Source organism: Callospermophilus lateralis, chromosome 13, assembly GCF_048772815.1.
Source record: "Callospermophilus lateralis isolate mCalLat2 chromosome 13, mCalLat2.hap1, whole genome shotgun sequence".
NCBI lineage: Eukaryota > Metazoa > Chordata > Mammalia > Rodentia > Sciuridae > Callospermophilus > Callospermophilus lateralis.
The window spans coordinates 68,992,627-69,010,107 of NC_135317.1; the positions used below are offsets into that span (position 1 = coordinate 68,992,627).

The window sequence follows — 17,481 nt, forward strand, 5'->3', positions numbered from 1 at the left end:
GTTTCATCACATCATAACCCTATGCTACTTCATTTTCCCTGTTGATTATTTTCCCCAAACCTTATAAGCCTGGGAGTTCAAGGACTGCCACCCTCGGCCAGAGCCCTGACCTTGGTGGAAGGAGTCTTCATTGAGCCAGGTGGCCAGGCAGGGTAGATAAAGATGATGCCAGAAGCTCTGAAGCCCAAGATGGAGACAGATACTAGAACCTCACCCCCTCACCTAAGCAGCATCCCTTCCATCTCAGATACCACGGGTAGCTTTTGCCAGCTTGGTGGGAATGGATGAGAGAGGAGGCTGCCACAGCCATCTAGGGGGTAGATAAGAAAACAATGAGAAACTTAAGGCAAATAGAAGCTGGGGTAGGAGGTGGAGGACAGGTATGGTGAGAATTTGCCCTCTGGGCAGCTTTCCTGGTTCTGGAGCCACTTGACTATTTGATAGATGACTCAGGCCTGTTGCCTGCTGGGCTCCTGCTTGCTCCTAGTGCAACCCGGAAGATACTTTATTGCTTCCGGCTCCTAACCAGAAGTCATATCTAGAGAAGAGAAGAAGACAGATCAGCTCTTTAAGTTGTTATTTTATTTTATTTTATTTTGTTCTCTGGTGAAAAACTAACAGGATTAGTGAAAGGAAGCCAAGAGATGGGGTTTTTTATATTTCTGGGGTTTCAGTTCTCACTCAGTTGTAGTAGTCCTTTCCCAAGAAAAACAAGTGAGTTCCTTTTGGTCTTGGGCTCAGTCAGGACCACCTCATAGCGCAGGGGAAAGATGGCAAGAAGACCTGTTGAGAGGACCCTGGGGAGGTTGTTCTGGAATTATTGCTTTCTTAAACTTTGAAACAGTCCAACTAAAAGAAGTGACATAAGCAAAATTATCTTTCACAAAATTAAACTAAAAAAGCAAACTAATGAAGAACTCAACATCTAATCCAAAATATTCACCTAGGAGGGTGCCTGGAATTGAGAAATCAAGGTTATTTTATTAAGGGTTTCTTCGAGCCAAAAGTCTGTGGCTGCTTTTCACAGTTCTCAGTTAATCATCCTCTTAAATGCACCTTTGGCTTGTTTGCTGGATTAGCCCGTCACAGGAACAGGTGTCCTGTTGCCAACTTCACTCACAGAGGCCTCATTCTGATTGTAGGTGACCCTGTAGTGCCAATGAGACACATATTAGGGAATTAAGTAATCCCTTTCCCTCCACGTGCAGTAATCCACTAATGCTATGCACTGGATGGCACTGTGACTTCATTGAGACAACTCCCTAGGAAGTAAATTTATAAGTGGACAAATTAAGAAAAGACTCGCTAAAGAAAAACCAGAGTAGGATGGATGACCCCTTCATCTGTGGCAGTCACATGAGCCTGAAAGTTGCTTTCACTTTGGTTTCAATCCACATTTTCAGTTCTCTTATCTCACCTGTTTCTAAGCTTAATGAAGTCCCTCTGTTCTTTTCTAGCATCTCAGACAAAATTACTTTTAGGAAATGGGTTAGTGGGTTGTCTGAAGTGAGTAAAACCAGGTTTTTCGTATCTCTCTGTCAGTTTTCAAAGACGTGGAAGCTCGGCAATAAACTGAGCCCTGACCGAGCTGGGTTCAGGCTATAGGTGCCACCCAATGAGGACAGAATATGGCTGTGAGAAGCCACAAGTGAAGGCCTGGGGAAAATGTCAGCAGTTTCCCCTGAGTGAAGTCTGCTCAGCTGTCATCCATGTTCTCCCCAAAAGTTAGTTACATCCACTGATGTCCCACCCTCTCCCCTGGATGGAGCCCAAGGGTCAATGCCTGTAGCTCATCTTAGGAGGCCCCAGCCTGATTAGTAGTGTGACTTTGCTAAACTATATTAGTTCTTATATCTGGGGCTGATGCCAGTAGGTGCCCCAAGAGCCAGATATTAAATATAAGATTCACATCCTCAGTCTGAATCCCTCAGGATAGAAGCCTAAGAAGATTTTCGTCTACCATTTTCATGCCTGGAATTCCCCATCAACAACACAACTGTCTTCTAAGCTGTACACCACTCAGTCTGTGCACAGACCCACATTGCAATTGGATCAGATTATTCATGTATGCCTCCCTTTAGCTCTTTGCTTCTAAAGTACATACCCTTATTTTTTTGTGAGCCTTGTGGCCTGGTGTATTTGTTAGAATGTCATTTATCTATTTATCTACTGAGATAATGAATTAAAAAGAGAAGCACAGGAGTCCTGTAGGAACTGGCTTCCTCAGGCACAGTGGGAATGGGAGGGCTGTGTTTGACTTTGCCCTACTGAGTGTCTGCATTCCTTGGCTGGGGAGTTACAGATTTGGGAAGATTAAAACACATTCCAGCCTTCTACTGGTATATAAACAATGAGAACATGCCTTTTCTTGCTGCAAGAATCTAGAGAAGCAGAAGATGGCAGGCCTGGAGGCACAGAAGAGGCCGCTGATGTTGGCAGCATTGAATGGGCTCTCAGTAGCTCGGGTCTCAGGGCGGGAAGAGAGTCGACATGATGCCACCCGAGTTCCTATGGATGAGAGGGTAAGTGCTGGGCTAGTCAGGTGCATGATTCATTTCTCTGTGGTCTTAAGATCCCAAAGCGCTCTCCTTGTTCAAACATGTTGACTCTGTTGGAAGAATGAATTCTTCAATTTGAGATTAGGAAAATCTAGTGAGTGCTATATTCAATCCATGCTTCTTAGCACCTAATGTTTCTTAATCACGTTGGTGTGTCACTGCTGGCTCAAAAGATCAGCCCCTAACGAGCCATATGATCAAGCCATTCAGTTTCTTTTGACATATTTCCCTTTTGTAAGAAGAGAAAATGAAACCATGCTTGTCTCTCTCTATTTCTGTGATTTTGGGGAATAATTACCATTTCTTAGGAAGTGATGCTTTTGTGCAAGCATTTATAAGTTTCTTTCAATATGCTGTTCCCCTGTATAGTGATGAAACAAAGCTGATTTATAGTTGTTAGGACAATGCATTGTGAGAACTTGGGTTTTTAAAAGCAGACATTTGTGGCATGGCAATATTTCCAGGTGATGAAAGATTTCCTTCAGTTCCCGAAATTGCTGTCAGGAGGTTAAGGAATGGGCTGTATAAATTTATAATAGAGTGCTAGTAACACTAGGGCTTCAGATTCCTGCCAGTATATGTTTGGTATTAGAATGTTTTGGAGCCAGAATAAACTCCGGAAAGATCATTTCTTCCAATTAATACCACATTATTATAATTAGCAGTTTGGCCATAGAGGGAAGAAAGGGAGTGGGATACCTAATCCTTAGAGAAATACAACTGTAGATCAGTATCATCTTAAAGTTTAGCTCAGTAAAAACACCTGTGTAAGTGGAGAACTGGATGTTTGAATAATGAAGACTAACCATCTCCTTATCATTAGAACTTATAAGCAGGTACTAATAACCTAAGTATTGATTTTGAATTTCAGCTCTCACCAGTTCTTACAGATTTGTTTTATAGCATGAGAAAGAATGGTTATGAGACAAGAGGAACTGGCAATATGGTTACAAATGAGACCCAGTAATCAAGTGCTGAATGAGTTCTATGTTTTGAGATCCCCTAACACAGTCACTGCAAATATTGGAAGAACTCTGGTGATTTTATTGAAGATTTGGAGCAAGGTAATTCAGAGAACTGAAGATGAATTTCTGTTGCAGTTCAGAACCCTGAAGAAGAAGCTAGAAGAGGGAATGGTGTTCACAGAGTATGAGCAAATCCCAAAGAAAAAGGCCAACGGCATATTTAGCACCGCGGCTTTGCCAGAAAATGCAGAACGCAGCCGAATCCGTGAAGTTGTCCCTTATGAGGAGAATCGAGTGGAGCTGATACCAACCAAAGAGAACAACACGGGCTACATCAATGCCTCACATATCAAGGTGAGAAGGTATATGCGAGATCACTGGGTGAAGGGGGAAAATGCAGGAAGAAAAATACATGGGCTGCAACTGTACTTCCTGACTTGTCCCCAGTCCCCTGGAGAGTGCTTTTGAACTCCCATGCTTTTCTTAGTCAACTGGAAAGGATGTCTGTCACTGTAGGGAGAAGGAAGATGAACAGCCTCAGCAAAACCTTAGGGCAGCTATTTTCTGAAGCTTGTTTATCACAGAGGAGCTTTTTCATCTCTATGTACATCATAAATACCCTTCCTAAAGTCACGGGGGAACGTGGGAGTTGTCCTCGTCAGTTTGTAATTAGCAGGTGACAGAGATGTTGGGAATTGTAGGTGTTATTGTCATTGAAGTTTATATCCTGTTCAGTAGCAACAGAAACTGTCATTTCTCCCTTGAAATACTATGGGTTATTCATTTTAGGGCTAAAGTCCCAGTTTGGAACGGTATTTGGAAGAGTGGATTAATTTATATGCAAGTCATAAAAATGTAGTTGATATTGAATCTTGCAAGGTTTGCCACATTAATCAATGAGTTGGTGTTAAGTTTTTATTAATTCTTCATATCTCAGATTCATAGCTAGTAAACCCCAGTTAGAATTTATAGTTAGGGATACATATGTACATATGGTTAAATATTTCCTAAGTAGTTTACTAATATCTGCATATTTGGTCTGCACTCTGAAGTGGATGAATTTGTTCATGTACTAATGTTATTACTGGAAGTTTTGAAACAACACAAAGTTGACCTCAATAGTCCATTGTGATTGAAAGCCTTAGAAATCTGTTTCTGGCCCTGCCCAGAATTATCTCATTTTTTCATAGAACTTTTCAACTGTAGCAGAATTATCTTGAAGTTCCTTTGAGCCCCTTAAGTGTAGGTAGATGTCTGGCTTGTGTATCTGTTGAATGCAACCAACCTTTGGTTGGATATAGTGTTTAGGAGCACAAAGCATAAATAACCATGATTTTTTTTTTAAGAGTTAGAAAGTACTGTTGAAAGAAATAATGAAAGAACAGTGATCATAGATCATATTGGTATTTTTATCTTTGAGAATGAACCCCAGGAAACTCAAGTAACTGATGATGGGCTTGGTTTAGATTATTAAATAATGACCGGAATAATGTAGTCAAAGATGCGGATGATACAGCTGCTTCTTGATAGAGTATCTATTAAAATCTTGCAAGCAATATTCTTCTGTCCTCTTTCTTTGGCCAAATCTCTTCCACCATTTTCCATCTGCTCTCTGAGGGTGGGGGGGACTGTCACTCTGTGTAAATGATACCCATCGGGTATTGTTAACTGCGATGCCTTCTCTTCCTCAGCGTTCTCTGAGACCCACTTTTCATCTTTGAATTGGGGTAGACATGGGTGCCTTTAATAGACCCATAGAGCTTGCAAGAACTTGTCCTTGTGTTTTTGGAATAGAGTTGTGTATTTTGCCAATGTTTTCTCTCCTGGGTTCCAAGCAGCTGTTAACACAGAACAGAGATTTATTTGCTCCAGAGGTGGAATCACATCTGTGAAATCTACCTCAGTAGCATTGGTTGTTGTGTTTTTAACACAGTTTTTAATAGCCTCCTGTCAATACTTGGTGTATGCCGAAAGGCCCCAGGCTGCAGCATTCTCTGCATATATTTATGGTTCCTATATGTGGGGTGCCAGAGAGGCTAATGTTTAAAATCACAATTCAAATAAACCAAACTCCTAGCCAGTGAATATATGAATGTTATCTCCCACCAGTACTTGAAAAATGGATTTTTCTTGCCAGCTTTGACCTAAACACATCTTGTGTAATGAGACAATAACTGACATTGTTTTTGTTTGAATCAAGTTAGTATGTGGTTACATAAAATAAATGAAGGGGAAAGTTTCTGACAGTGATCACCTCATTGCTACTCGAACTCTCAAGAGGCCTACATTGCATGAATGATAAGGAGGCCTGTCTTTGCATTATCAATCACAAGAATGGAAGGGGGAGTCAAAAGAATTCCTCCAAAGGTTACTGTTTCACCTTGATAATGTGACTGTCAATGCTTTGGGCTCAACATATGATTCTCTGCAGCTGGTATTTATAGCTACAGAATTATCCTCCCACGATTATCCTGAGCTGGTAATAATTTTATTATCCAAAATTATCTCATGACTCCATAGTTCAGTTGGATGCTATGGTGCTGCACAAAGTGGAGCTATCAATAATACATGTACCATTGACAAGTGAGCTCATAACACTTCTGCCATATGTGGCACTGCAGAACTGTATTAACAACAGAGGTTTGTGACATGCTTCATATCAGGTCAGCAGAAGAAAGATATTACTCCAGAAGGGATGTTATTCTGTGGGAGACTTTTTTTTTTTTTTTAATTGTTTCAGAAGATGTCACAGAACACTTTTTCAAATGGTGAATCATCACAGTAGGGGGTTATGAAACCCATTTCATGGGCACAATTAGTTTTGTGTGTACGTCTATGAGTATATGTGTGTTTTAATGAAATCAATTAAAATAAAGGAAAAAATCAAAATATTGGGGTACACTGTACAGAGTAAGCTTAACTATTGTGTTACAAGTAAATCCTTTTACTTTATATGTATACATGTCATACACTGTCATATGTACACATATATGTGGGCATACATATGTGTATGTATGTACTACACATTGCAGACCCCCCAAGAATTGAGCGAATATATTTTGCTTAGTAAAAAAACTATCTTTATGTGAGAAACACGTGACAGAGGTTTTGAGAGTTGTGCTAACCCATTTAGTCTAAAAAGTATTACTCCAGGTGGAAGGTGGCTACAAGTGGATGGAGGTGAGCAGATGACAATCTTAGACTTGGGGTTCATTTCCTGATGCTTTCCTTGGTTTGCAGGTGGTGGTTGGTGGGGCAGAATGGCACTACATAGCAACTCAGGGGCCCCTGCCACACACATGCCACGACTTCTGGCAGATGGTGTGGGAGCAAGGAGTGAATGTGATTGCCATGGTCACCGCAGAAGAGGTAAGGGGAACTCCCCCTCTCCTAATGTCCTTTTCCTGTGGGAGTGGGTGGCCAGAAGATGGGCCTAGTGCCAGGGACTTTGCTGCCCATCCTCCTTCCTGCAGCTCTGTTTCTCTGTAGATCCTTCTCCCTATGGCCCGTTTTTTCCCTCTCTTTTCCACATAATTCTCCCCACCCCACCAAGGATGATTTGGTTTTGTGCTCTTTTCTCCTGTTCTCATTTGGCTTGAACTCTTTCCTTTGGCTCGTCCATATACTACAGTGAAAACAAAGCAACAAAAAATAAAAAACGACCAAACTTTGGTTCAACCAGCTGACTGTGTGTGCCAAACAAAGCAGTGATCTTTCCACTGGAATTTGAGAACCTCAGCCGCTCTGGGCAAGAAGACCTACATTCCCAGCCCCAGGCATGGTCAGCCCCACATGCCCTCATGCTTATCAGCTGAAAAGGGACCAGAAGCTGCCATTCCTGGAGAGGTCTCCATTCTTTGGGGAAAAAATTCTTTCTTTGCCAAGCCAAAAAGAGCTTTCGTGTTGTAACAAGAGAACTCTGTGATGCAGACCGGCATATCCCACCCTCCAGTCCTGTCTACTTGACTCGCTGCCTTTGGGGGATGGAGCATGGTGTTTTTTCTCTTGTCACGGTCTCAAAAAATTTTAACTACCTTTTTTTGTACCTTTTCATGATATCCCAACTTGTTTTTGAACTCATTTAAGGGGCCAGCTTCAGACATCTTTACCAATTTTTATGGTATCCCAAAACCCCTTTCTAACTGTGATAGGAACAGAGAAAATTGTAAGGTGAAGTCATGTCCCCTCCCCGTGTCTGTTTTGGGAAGTTGCTTTCGGAAATAGCCTGTTGAAAGATAGTGGCAAAGGGGACTTCAAGCTCTTTAAAGTCATTTCCTCGTCCTAGGCAGACCTGATTTTTTATTTTTATGTTTTTTGACCTTCCCATAAAGAGATTGAATTCTTCTTAAAGTTTCTAGAGTAGAGTCCTTGTCTGACTGGACCACATCCCTGCAAGGGATTCATTCAATTGAATGTCAAGTGCTAACTCTGCTAACCTCAGGGCACGTGGTGAATGAGACGGGCACTGCCCCTGTTCCCATGGAGCTTATTTCCTAGTGAGAGGGACAGTCAATTGTGAACTGGAGAAGTTCAGTTCAGATAGTAGTAAGTGCCATGGAGAAAAAACAAGGGCATGTGAAGGAGTGTGACCAGGGGCGGCTTTAGGCCAGGTGGGCAGCTGAGGCCGCTCACAGGGGTTGGTATTTGAGCTGAAACCTGAGTGACGAAAAGGGACATCCAGGAACTTACCAGGCCAGAACTGACTGAGGCACACTCAGTAGAAATGTAAATTCAAGATTTCAGGTAAGCCCATTTTTGTAGGGTAAATGGAAGAAGAAGACATGCTTCGAAGACTCAGTTAAACTCAGTGACTCCATACAAAATGACTTCTGTCCCCCAAAGAAGTGTTCCTTTATAAGAGGGATGGCCATTAGGCTTCTCCCCAGCATCCAACAGGGCTCCCAGAGCCTGTACCTGCTGCAGACGGCTCTGTATCCTCTGGGTGCCTTCTTCTCCCCACACAGCCCCCGTCCAAGATCTCTTCATAAACCACCAACCCTTCCGTGGTTTTTGTCCGACTCTAGTGATTGCAAAACTGTACATAACTTAAAACTAGACCTTTTGTAAATGGTTGACAATGCATATCTTCAGAAAAGATAATAACTGTCAGAAAGAATGATAATGTAACCAGATGTTCTCTGTTTTGTAGGTTGAACTGAAACTGGTCAGATTTTGAGAGGGGAAAAAAGCAAGATTAACCCTAGATGATAGAGAGACAGTATCAGTAGTCAGTGTGGTATGATAGGAAGAGCTCTGGACTGTGCCCCAGAACAAGAAGCATGACTTAGAAAGATAACTAGAATCCGTTGCTGCTCTACTTAAATCTTTTGGATGGCTTTCCATCAACTATGGAGTAAAATCCAGGCTTACTTGCTATACTCCATCTGCCCTGAAGATGTCTTTCTTTCTTGAACACACCAAATTTATTCTCCTTTGAACTTTGCACTTGCTTTTCTCTAAGTTTTCCATTGTAAATCTTGTAATTGGCCTGAGCTCAATTGTAAAGGATTTTCCCTGTGATAGACATTGCCCAGTGCCCCCACTGAGTTAGTGATTTAGAAACTGTTTCCAGTTTTTAAGATTAAGAGGATAGACTGGGCTATGCCTGTAATCCCAGCAATTTGGGAGGCTGAGGCAGGAGGATCACAAGTTCAAAGTTGGCCTCAGCAACTTAGCAAGGCCCTAAGCAACTTGGGGAGATTCTGTCTCTAAATAAAACTATAAAAAGGGCTGGGGATGTGGCTCAGTGCTTAAGGACCCCTGGGTTCAATCTCCAATACAAAAAAAGAATAAGAGGATAAGAGTTTCTCCTAACTTTTTTCTAATTTTGCTTTCATGTGATTCAGGAGGGTGGACGAACCAAAAGCCATCGATATTGGCCCAAACTGGGTTCCAAGCACAGCTCAGCCACCTATGGCAAGTTCAAGGTCACCACAAAGTTCCGAACAGATTCTGGTTGCTATGCAACCACAGGCTTGAAGGTCAAGCACCTTTTGTCTGGGCAGGAAAGGACGGTGTGGCATTTGCAGTATACTGACTGGCCAGATCACGGCTGCCCAGAGGATGTCCAAGGATTCTTGTGTAAGTGTTTTTTTCTCTCTGTGTTTTACCAACTGCATCAATGGTTTATCATAATGAGAGGATGCTTTCTCTTAAGTGACTAAAGTATGATAACATCAAAGTATCTATGTCTATCAAAGAAGAATAATACATGTCACTTATTCTGTATACCTATTACTCAAATAAGCTCAGACTGTGGTAAATTAGTTCTATGTGGATTTAGGCCTATAACTACTCATTCATCAGTAAATGTTCTGGTACATGTCACAACGTTCAATATGTAATGGTAAGTGAAATAAGCCAGACATAAAAGGACAAATGTATGGTTCCACTACATAAAGCACCTAGAATAGGCAAATCTAAAGGGACAGAGGAGCCGGCAAGAAGAAAAAACAGAAAATTGTTGTTTCATGTGCACAAAATTTCTGTTTGTGATGATGAAATAGTTCTGGAAATGGATAGTGATGATGTTTGCACAACATTGCAAATATACTTAATGGCACTGAATTTACTCTTAAAAATGGTTAAAATGGCAAATTTTATGTTATGTCTATTTTACTTCCAAGAAAATGCCACAAAGAAAACACTGAAAAGTAATTCATTTTTAATTTCTCACAAAGGCTTGCATTTCACCAGCCCTATATTTCTCCCTAGCAGTACATCCCTTTCAGTACTTTCTTCCACCTGTGACTGAGAGATGCTAAGAATTATTGGAATCAGCTTGGAGTGTTCCAAACTGAAATGTGCTTAGAAGACTACCTCATTCATTTATTTTCAGGATATGGCTATTTTTTTAGAAACAAATTCACCAGAGTATATGTAGGACTTCATTTGAAGGACTAAAACCTGGATGGGTGCCCACTGTGTGTCAGGCACTGGATCAAGCTTGGGACACAGTGATGAAACTAGGCTCACAGTCTTTGCTTTAAGGATGTTCCTAGTCCAGCTGAAAGGACAGGCCAGTATCTAGAGTGCAGGGCTGAGATCCAATGCTGCCATCTGCTTTTCACGGTGCCATCACTGTCCCCTTCCCTTTTCATGTGGCCCTAAATGTCCTACATGTGTGGAGAAACCCTGTTCTTTCCTTACACAGCTAGGGAAGAGGCAGATTTATTCCTGTTGTGTGTTCTTCTCCAGCTATGGGAGACCTGTGACCAGAAAGGGCCCATCATCCAGATGTTGGGCAATGTCAAAAACCTTGATTTTTATCTTCACGTTATTAGAATGGAATGTAGGAGTGCATGTGGGGAGGAGGAGGAGGAAGAAAGAGAGAGAACAGGCTTTCAAGTCCTAATAATAACTAGTTTACAAGATTGAGAGACGGCAATGCATATTTACCCATTGGTACAAGGATTTCATTTGCCATGGAAGTGGCAATGGTACTTGAGGGGTTGGGCACTGAAATTAGAAAAATGACTGGAGTCCTAGTTTGGGTAGGTTAGTGATTTGCCTGGGGTCAGACAGCCACTTATTCAGAGCTCTAAATATCAATAAGGAGGCAGGTGCCCTTTGTATAACCTTCTTTCCTTCTTTTATTCCTTTCAGATAAATCTTTTTTGTTTGTTTTTTGAAGTGGGATACTGGGGGTTAAACACCGGGCACTCAACCACTGAGCCACATCCCAGCCTATTTGTTTTTTATTTAGAGGCAGGGTCTCACTGAGCTGCTTAGCGCTTCACCGTTGCTGAGGCTGGCTCTGAATTTTCAATGCTTCTGTTTCAGCCTCCCAAGCCGCTGAGATGACAGGTGGGTGCCACCATGCCTGGCTTCAGATAATCTTTTGCTAATTAACTTTAAAAATTTTCTCCAAGAAGCAAAATAGTAGATGGGTTTGATGATTGGCTTACAGTTCTGATAAAATTTTAAGTTTATATAAGGAGGTTGTAAGTGTGATCAGATCTTTTAATCAGAGCCAACTTAAGGAAGGTCAACCTAAATTACTGAAAAACAGCATTTTAAAAAGATATATATTGATTTTTGTTACATTTCAAAGAAACTGAAAATAAGCAAGCTGCCCACTGCCTTAGAAATGTTGCCTCTCTGTTTGATCTAGGTTTTAAGGATCCTTGTCCATGTTTAAGTAAGATTACCTAGATGCAGAGTACCTAAGCCAAATTGTCTCCCACCCTTCAGAAATTTTTGTTCAGTTAGAATTTCAGGAACTTTCTTACTCCGGTAGAGGAAACATCCATTTGAATCTACTTTTTCTGCATTTTATGAAAAACTATTTTTTAGAGAGAGAAAAAGAGTCTCAATCTTGTAAACTGGTTATTATTAGGACTTAAAAGCCCATTCTCTCTCTTTCTTCCTCCTCCTCCCCACATGCACTCCTACATTCCATTCTAATAACGTGAATTAGAAAGATTAGTAGGTATTGCCCAACATTCCTCTTATTTTTCTTCTCTTATTTTTATTTACTTTTTATTTGGCGATAGGGTCTCACAAAGTTGCCAAGGCTGGCCTTGAACTGGCGATCCTCCTGCCTGCCTCAGTCTCCTGAGTTTTTGATTTAGGTCAAGAAAGCTGTGTCTCTTGTATGTGACCCTTTTTCAGACAGAAACTCAGTGACTTGGCATCTTTTCTCCTTGCAGAAAAATTGCGATGAGAATTCTGTGCATAGTATTTAGTTCGTGGTGGTGCCCAAAAGAGTTATCTTTCTCTCTCTCTCTTCACCTCAGTATGTCTTTTTGTTTTGTTCTACCTCATTTTATATTCCTGCTAGTTGTAAGGCTCCAATCAGTACAACTAGGGTTATTTCTAAGTAGTCATCATCATAAAAGTGATAACAGTAGTTTGTCTATTTTGTTAACTACTTCAAATTATTTTTGTAATTGGATCAAGTTATAAAGCAAAATATTGATATTTATTAATTAAATATAAATAGATGCTTTTAAATTACTGGAATGGTACATGTGCTTTTTTTCTCTTCAACAATTATAGCATTTACCTTATAGCCTTGTAAATGCTGTTGCATTAAGGTAAAGTTTTCCAAGTATCAAGAACTTTTAAGCCTGTTTCTTCCCTTAGCTACTGGAAAATCTAAATTACTAATTGTCTTTTTCTGATTTTTGGATTGTCTGAGGATTATATTTATATGCTTCCCTTTTTCTGTGACTATGAAAAAAAAAGGCATTAAGGCGCTTAGATTGCTGTAATTGTTCTTCTGTGCCAGTTGGAGTTGTGAGCAGACCCTTGTGCTGCCCCGCTGGGCGAGGCAGATGTCAGAAGGGGTTGGGGGTGCCGAGACCCCCTCCACCCCCCATGCATGTTGCCTCCAGAAGCAGAGCTCCTCTTGAGCAGCTCACATAACCCCATAGGAATCGTGCTGAAAAGCGGACTCCCCAAAGTCTATTTTTAAATCTAAAAATGAAGTCAAGCCTCAGTTGACATTCACTTTTTCAGTGAGGGGAAGGGGGACATGGCAGATGGATGCTCTTTCCCCACCAGAAATCGGCTCTGACAAGCGGGCGTTTCAAGGGGACTTAGCTGTTGTTCTGATCCCAGTCTGTTAATAGGAGAAATTGCTGTAAGTAATGTCTAGAATCATCTGCTTGAGGGACTTAGGGATTTGCAGAGGGGGAAATAGAATTTGATTTTTAAAAAAGAACTATTTAATTTAAAGAACAAATTCTCCCATGGACTAATTGACTCCCAGCTGGTCCTTCCTGGATCCAGTACTGTACAGCAGGTACCAGACCAATAATTATTGTCTTATAAGAACTGCAAATTATTGTCACTTAAAAAAAAATTTGCCAGTCGTTCTGCTCCTGTGCCCACCCCCCAACACTTGTACGTAAAGCCATGTAGGACCTGGGTGACAATATTTGCATTTTGTCCTGCAGCCTACTTGGAGGAGATCCAGTCAGTCCGTCGCCATACCAACAGCATGTTAGAAGGCACCCAGAGCCAGCACCCCCCCATCGTGGTCCACTGCAGTGCTGGGGTGGGAAGGACCGGAGTGGTCATTCTGTCTGAGCTGATGATCTACTGCCTGGAGCATAATGAAGTGAGTCATTCTGGGATTCTTTCTCAATACTCCACCTTGGGGACAAATCTGCACCATGGCCACACCCAGCCTGTGCCCTCTCAAGTTCAAGGGTTAATTTCCTTTCTCTCTCCAACAGTTTTCCAGACCCATTGTTCCAAGTTTGAGTCTGACATTTATAGTCCTTCTGGTTTGGGCCTCTCCCTGTTCTGTGTAGGTACCTAAAATAATATAGAAGAAATGAGAGTCTGAGTTAGGAAACTTCCAGAAAATCTGACCTTAGTTGGCATCTACTTCCCAAAGTAGACAGTCTGGTTTTATTGTGGGTGATTTTCACGGTGAGTTATTTTGCCACATGTAGTTTAGTTGTGTCTTACATTTCTTGTCCTAATCCTATGTGCAGATTTATCTGCTCAGAAGATGTTTTTCATTCTTCAGAGGGATGTTTTTATTTAAAGAGGGTATTTGCTCTTGTCTAGATGGGCAGCTATGTGGTAAGCAGAGCAGGAGAGATGCTCTGAGCACACTGGCATTATTGGTCTTGGCCTGGGCTGCCCTGTGGCTATGTTTCCTGCAGAAGCGGGCTGATGCTGGGCCTGTGGGCACGTGGCATGTGGAATTCCCTTACCTGCTGTACAATCAGGGCGTTACACTGAGAAGCTTGAACAGCAGCCGAAGGCTGAAGGACAGTTCTGCCTTCTATTGACATGAGGCTATCAGGTTGTGTTTTACTTATTCATTTATTTATTTATTTTGTGGTGCTAGGATGGAACCCAGGACTTGGTGCATGCTTGGAAAGGCAAGCACTCTGCTACTGAGCTCTACCCCCAGCCCAGGCTGTTTTTTTTTTTGTTGTTGTTGTTGTTTTTTAATTTTTATTTCTAGTTACACATGACAGTAAAATGTATTTTGGCCATTTGAAGGGCTTTCACTCCCCACTCCCTCATCATCCTCACCTCTACTATGTAGAGGTATTAATGCCTCATGCCATTTGGTTCTGTTCTATTTCCAAACCATAAGGCTTGGAAGATGCAAGGAAACTCTGATAGTGATTTGGCAGTTTTAAAATTGTAGAATGTTCTAATGGAAAAATTGATATTGTGCTTACTGACTGGCTTCAGTGGGTTGACCATCAGATTAAATATTGCCCTATGAAATTTGTTGTGTTGAGACTAATAGTACATGTTAAGTTTAAATAAGTCCCTTGTTTAAACTTAACATGCACTTGAAAAGAATTTTAAAACTCCTGCCCATAAAAAGGAAAAGTTTGGAGACTTTCAGTCTGCACAAAAGAATTTTATGCTACTAAAAGATAGAAGACGGGCTATCCCAACTGTAGCCTAATGTTTAAAACCATAACTCAAACAAAACAAAACGTGAAACTTGCTGATAAACTCTTATTATGGAATAAGTTCAGATCACAAAGCAGAAATGTCATTGTCTTCTCTGTTGTTGTTTTTTTTTTCACTCTGTCTCACCTGGGGATTTCTCTGTACCCTGTCACTACTAGAAGTATCTGGAAGTCTCAGATACAATGAATAACTTGACACTAAGTCCCAGTCCTTCAGGAGAATGGAATGAGGTGCAATGGAATTAGTGTGCACATGGTTTGAACGTGTCTGTGCTCACGCTGGTGGCCCTGGTGGCTCCAGTGCAAGGAGGAAACTGCCGCCACCACCTTCCACTTCCACTTCCACATCTTTTAATCCTCTCCTATCACTGTTTTCACCAAATCATCCCTTTTTTCATTTCCTGCCACTCTTCTTCAGTGACCTCTTCCCCTTTTCAACTCGAGGACTATTCTGCTCATCTTGTCTGACATGAAAGATTGTTTGTTCGGAGCTCTTTGGAGACCCATCAAGCACTGTGGTTCCGTGAAGCATGACATGAGGTCCATTGCTCACCTGATATTATAGGGACACAAACAGTACCCATCAAAGCCAGCCCCGTTGTACAGTGAGGGATGGGCTGGTAGAACTTCCTGTAGACTCCTGAGACTTGGAAAGGTTGCACTCTGTAGTGTGTCCAGAGGCAGAGGGTTTCCTCAGTGCCCAACTGCATGCCGGAACATTCCTTGCTTGTATGTGGTCAATCCAAAAAGAACTTCTGTTTCCATTGATACTCAAAGATAGCAAGATGACTCATATTTTTCACTTCCTTTTCCCAGCACAAATATAGCCAGCCTTATCGGTCCTGTTTCCCATAATTGCTATTGGTGGATGGTGAAGGGAAAAAAACTCTACTTTGTTCTGAAGCCGTTTCAGTCCTGTCCAGTCAGATTCAAGCCTACATTTCAAAATAAGAGTGGAATGTGTGTAGCTATTTTGTGTTTTAAACAGAGGTTTTGACAAATGAATATGGAATCATGTGTCCTGTGTGTCTCTTGTCCAAAATTTTTTTGCCTTCTATCCACAGCTGGATTTAGCTTACTTTATATTTTAGCTTGTAATTCATGTGGTTTTGTCAGCAAAATGGCATTTCTGTTTCTTGGACTTTTCCCTCTTAGTCTCATTCGTAAATAGAAAAGTTGAGCATAAATACTGAATCAAAGATGCTTACAGCATGGTTGGTAGCTGCAAGTTGGGGACTGGAAGGGATAGCTCTCTTGGGCTGCTCTGTGAAGCTTCCCCATGACCCAGTGCTTTTGGTCACTGAGGTTAATAACAACATCTTCCTGCTCACACATTTTCCAGGAGCACCTGTTCTTGCTTTTTCAAGCTTCTCTCTTGATCCTCTAGATGTGGCTGCCTGGCGCAGTCACAGTCTTTACAAAAGATGCCATTCTCACTAGCCAAGGAAAAGATGTCTTGATCTTGCTGCTGTTCCCAAATAAGTTCTCTCTCCTTCACTGAGTGAGGAGGAGAAAATGTCCTCTGGGTGAGATTGAGCAAAGATCCACTCCTCATAAGTGTACTCAGTACAAGTTTGTCTACCAAGTCCTCATCCAGTTTCTACACAACTCCAGACTCATTTAATCTCCAGATCCGGATCCTGGAGGAGGGATCCAGCTCCATCCTGCAGGTGGAATAACCTCCAGACAACATCTGCTCCCGCAGTTGGGGGCAGATGGCTGGCAGTAGGCCAGGATACAGGGCAGTTAGCAGCAGAGCCTGTGGAAGTGAATCTTTAGGGTAGTTAAAATCCTCTCATTGAGGACCAGGGGAACCTTGTTTGCTCTGTTTCCAACTGCTCTGTATCAGAAAGAGAAAATAAATTGGTTTGGGGGCCAAGTTATATAGATTCTAGAGATGAGGATGGTGGTAGTGCTGAAGGAAATGGTGAGAGGTGCTGGCAGTGTAGAGGAGGAAGGGGAGGTGATGATGGGGAAAATTTGGGAATGGGGTGCAGGAGGTGGAGGGGATGGTAGATGTGGAAGAGGTAGAGTGTGGGGAAGATGGCGGTGGGGTGGAAGTGGTAGAGAAGGTGAAGGTGTGGTGGTAAGTGTAGGTGTAGAGGAGGAGGAGGTGGATGGTGGTGGGAAGAGGAGGTAGTGGTGGAGATGGTAGAGGAGGGGATAGTGGTGGGGAAGGTGGAAAATGAAGAAGTGTGGGGGTTGAAAAAGGGGAGGTGGCGTGTTGGTGGTGGTGGAGGTCTATACCAGTGCTGGGTGATGGAGGAGGCGGGACAGGCAGAGATAGTGATAATCACAGTGGAAATAGCAACTGTCCTATACTTAGCGTTTACCATGCATTGTCACCATTCCAGGAGCCTTGCGGTTTTTACTCAAAAGGCCTTCACAGTAACACTGAGATGGGTTCTCTTAGTGCTTTTATGTAACAGAAGAGAAACTGAGTCACAGGTACATGAAGTAATATGCCCAGGAAGTGCTAGAGCTGGAATTCCACAGAAGAAGTCTCACCAGGTTGTCAGAGCTCTGCTCTCTGAGCTATTGTGCACCAAGCTCCTGTGCACT

The 17,481-nt window shown here is 42.0% G+C and overlaps 1 protein-coding gene across 1 annotated transcript in view; it reads left to right on the top strand.

Moving 5' to 3' along the window:
* Positions 1–17,481, top strand: part of Ptpn14 (protein tyrosine phosphatase non-receptor type 14) — a 174,697-nt gene that overhangs the window by 147,969 nt on the left and 9,247 nt on the right. The window contains exons 14-18 of the mRNA XM_076832419.1: positions 2,379–2,522; positions 3,659–3,877; positions 6,764–6,892; positions 9,370–9,604; positions 13,426–13,589. Coding sequence (XP_076688534.1) covers positions 2,379–2,522; positions 3,659–3,877; positions 6,764–6,892; positions 9,370–9,604; positions 13,426–13,589 — 891 coding nt within the window. The remainder of the gene's footprint in view (positions 1–2,378; positions 2,523–3,658; positions 3,878–6,763; positions 6,893–9,369; positions 9,605–13,425; positions 13,590–17,481) is intronic.